Source organism: Anastrepha obliqua, chromosome 4 (assembly GCF_027943255.1).
Source record: "Anastrepha obliqua isolate idAnaObli1 chromosome 4, idAnaObli1_1.0, whole genome shotgun sequence".
Taxonomy (NCBI): Eukaryota; Metazoa; Arthropoda; class Insecta; order Diptera; family Tephritidae; genus Anastrepha; species Anastrepha obliqua.
The window spans coordinates 36,829,419-36,833,201 of record NC_072895.1 but is presented as its reverse complement, the minus strand read 5'-3'; the positions used below and the strand labels follow the sequence as shown (position 1 = coordinate 36,833,201).

Here is a 3,783-nt window from a genome sequence, read left to right as displayed (position 1 = left end):
ACATACATACATTTCGAAATGAGTCGTAGGCCCTTACAACTAGTAATTGTTTGTGTACAAATTAGTTTTATTATTGTACTTACATACATATAAATACATAAATGCATATATATGTTTGTATGTAGAGCTAATAATAAAATAATACAGGGTGGGCCATATAGCGTTTGCTTTTTGAACCACCTATGTTTTTGAGAATGGTAACACAAATGACATGTGAAATGTGTTCATAATTTACTTAAAGGTTTGACATTTACGAAATGGGACGGTATACGCTTGAACAAAATTGGGAAATATTGAAAACCTATTTCCAAAGTGGTGAGTCTTCTTCTTTTCTGATTCTCACATCGGTGGCTACGTCAATAAGCAAAATTGTCGGATTTGGGGCTCAGAAAATCCACACGTTACTATAGAGAAACAAATGCATCCACAACGAGTCACTGTTTGGTGCGGTTTTTGGTCTGGCGGCATCATCGGGCCATTTTTTTTTCGAAAATGAGCGAGGAGTCGCGGTTACAGTAAATGGCGAGCGTTACCGTGACATGCTCAACGAGTTGTTTCCAAAAATTGAAGAAGATGACATGAACGACATTTGGTTTCAACGGGACGGTGCAACTTGTCACACTGTCAAAGTTACACTCGAACTTTTGGCTACCGTTTTTGAATTCCGATATCAATTGGCCGCCTCGGAGCTGCGATTTAAGCCCGTTGGGCGATTTTTTGTAGGGAGCCGTTAAGGACAAATGCTATGTGAACCATCCAGAGACGATTGATGCTTTAAAACACAAAATCGAAGTTGCCATTCATGAAATTGGAGCCCAAACAATCGAAAATGTGCTTAAAAATTGGGTTGATCGAATGGTCTACTGTAAAGCCAGTCGTGACAGTCATTTGAACGATATTATTTTTCATTCATAAATGATAATGTTCAATCTTCAAAAAAAAAAAAAAGTTTGAAAAAATATTGATTAGTTTTTTTTTTAGCCGATTCAAAAAGCACATTTTACATGGCCCACCCTATAATAAATATTTTAATCTTAGCTAAAATTGAACCTCGTTTGTTTTTAAGCACCAAAATAAAGTCTGCCTCAGTGGAGCAATATATACGCATATGTATGTAGGCATGTTTAAGTACATACATATGTATTTCAACTCGCATCTGGAACGTACATACATATGTAGGTACCTACATAAGAAAACACATCCTCACATACAACTACTTAAGTATACCCACATGCAGGCACTCACAAAAACGATGTGGAGTATATGTATTTCTTCTCATCAGTACAATCCGTCGCGAGTTGGCACGAGCGAAGTAATCTATTTTTGGAATCACTTCATTCAGCTATAGCAACTTCTCGGTCCCCAACTAAAAAGAAAACACGAAACGGCACACTCCCGCCTATTTTTAACGGCCGAAATGCAAACAGACGTCCTCGTTGTGCAACTCAAACACAGGAAACACAATGAAAAGTGTTCCGGCTAAATAAAAATGCATTCACATTAGTTTCCATGTACTCACACATCCACCAACTTATTCAGATGAAACCGAAAGCCGATCAGTTATAATACGGCAACCATGAATATAAGACGTATTCCGGGTATTCGTTACACACAATCTTGGTAAGATTGACTCAGTAAAATATAAAAATTCAGCAAATTGCCCACTTAAAGTAAACGCAACTGCTTTTCAGTGAAACAACACAGAGTTCCTTGAGTCATTCCTCTTGTGATTATGCGCTAAGTGATCCAGTTCTAATAATCATTACTTTAACAGCACTGGTGGGATCGTTTTGCTTACTCAGCGGATTAATTCTTCTGTGCGCGGTTTCTAAGACACTACACGATCAAACTTCAGAGGCTATTCTTCTCTTGGGTAGGTCATATACAAACATACACTCATACATATACATACATACATATGCATGTTCATGTGAAATGATGTGAGTAGTGAGCGGTCGAAAGTCTAATATTTAAACCACTCTCCGGAACCTGACATTTGAATCAAATATGAATTTTATTAATTACAGGAATTGGATTCTTTATCTACACAATTGCCTTCGTGACCTGGAAAATAACAAATGCGCGAAGACTTGCTCACGTGATCCAGACGCTTAATAAAGAAATTATACCAGTGCACGTGTAAATATACCAAGTGCTCAATAATTTTCTACTGAATGCCAAAGTTTAGCTGTAAGAGAGAACTAACGAATACATTCATCACTATAGTGGTACTTATTTATAAACATACATATGTAAATGTGGCTGTATATGTTAATAGTTGGTGAGCGGCCGTACGGAAGAGTGGAATATACGAAGCAATAAATACACATTTCTATGGACATACATACATACTTTAAGATAAAAAATCGAAACACCGCCATAATCATTGAGTGAATAATAACATAGAGTCACAGCCTCGAATAAAAACTATTTTGTATGTGAGGCGTCGATTTGCCGTAAAATCAATTAGAATGGCACTCTCCAAGCGAATCTATTCAAGTACATACAAAAATAAAATTTACATGAATCTTGTTTTTGCTTTTGGCTTTCAGATTGTCAAAGCAATCTTAGGTGTATGAATTCGCTTTGACAGTTATAACTTACATATTTTCAGAAAATTGTTGATGACTACATTTAAAAATACATATACATATAATCAAAATTCTACATAATTTTCAATTTAAAGCAGAGGTCGGCAAAGCTTACTCGCGCGAGCAGTACACTCAACACACGTATGCTTACGCTCGTCTTACGTTTGCCAAAAATTTCGTGATAATGACTCTACCTATTACTTACTCATTGGATCAATTGAGATGAGATTTAAGAATAATACATAAAGCCAAATTAAATGAATCTTAACTGTGTGCATTTATTTGGTAGGCAAAATTTGGGGATATTCCTTTATGGCTCTTCTATTCCCAACTATGTATTTGTTATTTTGCTAGATGTAGCAATAAAAGTCGTAGTAAATGGAAATATGGTTAAGGTAGAAATGGTGGTTCAGAAAAAGGAAAAATTGTCAAATATTGTCGTTGTCAAGTAATTAATAAACTGCGTTTTTGTGCTAATATGAGGCGTTTGAGAGGACAGAATGTCCAGAGAACGAATAGCAAGCACAACGATGAACGGCTGAATAATCCACACTGACCACCCGGGAGGCCATCGAAGAGATGTGACGAATGCTGCACATACATACGAATCCCCTAAGCTACAGCAAAAGTTATCCAAATATATTGTTGTAAACAGGAATTTTCTAAATAAACGAAGAAGAAGATGGATATGCAAGGTGGCGCAAAATTAATCACCCTATCGGAAGATTTAATATATAACTTTTGTAAAAAGGGTCATATGTCAATCATGTTTGACACTTGTGAACTAGATAGCTGCCGTATACAAACCGACAAACAATGGAGCACATCAAGGTCAAAATAAAGATTTCCATTATAAAATAATATTTAATAAAAAAAGTTATTCAAAAACGAAATTAGATGATTAATTTTGCGCCACCGTTATAATGTACAATATGTTTACATATTTGCCCATAATTATGAGAGTGGTTTAGGTCATATATTTTCAAATATTTCTTGTTTCGAGCTATTTAATGAATTGCATTTGAATAAATTAAAAAAATATTTTTACATTATGCGACCTTTTTATTTAAAAGTACAAACTTATTAGTCTTGATTAACCAGAATTCATTATGAAAACGGAATATTGTGTGAGTTTCTCGCGAAAATGTTGTTTTTGAACTTCGAATTGACTGCGACCATTATTAGCTAAATG

At 35.3% G+C, this 3,783-nt stretch overlaps 1 protein-coding gene across 1 annotated transcript; it reads left to right on the top strand.

The window, feature by feature from the left end:
- The first annotated feature begins 1,492 nt into the window (after window positions 1-1,492).
- Window positions 1,493-2,584, top strand: LOC129245752 (uncharacterized). Its single transcript, XM_054884119.1, has 3 exons — window positions 1,493-1,620; window positions 1,692-1,873; window positions 2,028-2,584. Exons 1-3 carry the CDS (start codon window positions 1,577-1,579, stop codon window positions 2,141-2,143), a joined length of 342 nt encoding a protein of 113 aa, XP_054740094.1. The 5' UTR covers window positions 1,493-1,576; the 3' UTR covers window positions 2,144-2,584.
- The last annotated feature ends 1,199 nt before the right edge of the window (window positions 2,585-3,783 follow it).

Coding starts and splice junctions, on each gene's coding strand:
- LOC129245752 (XM_054884119.1), top strand. CDS start 1,577: ATGAATATAAGACGTATTCCGGGTATTCGTTACACACAATCTTG. Junction 1,621..1,691: donor ATTCGTTACACACAATCTTG/GTAAGATTGACT, acceptor ACTGCTTTTCAG/TGAAACAACACAGAGTTCCT. Junction 1,874..2,027: donor AGAGGCTATTCTTCTCTTGG/GTAGGTCATATA, acceptor TATTAATTACAG/GAATTGGATTCTTTATCTAC.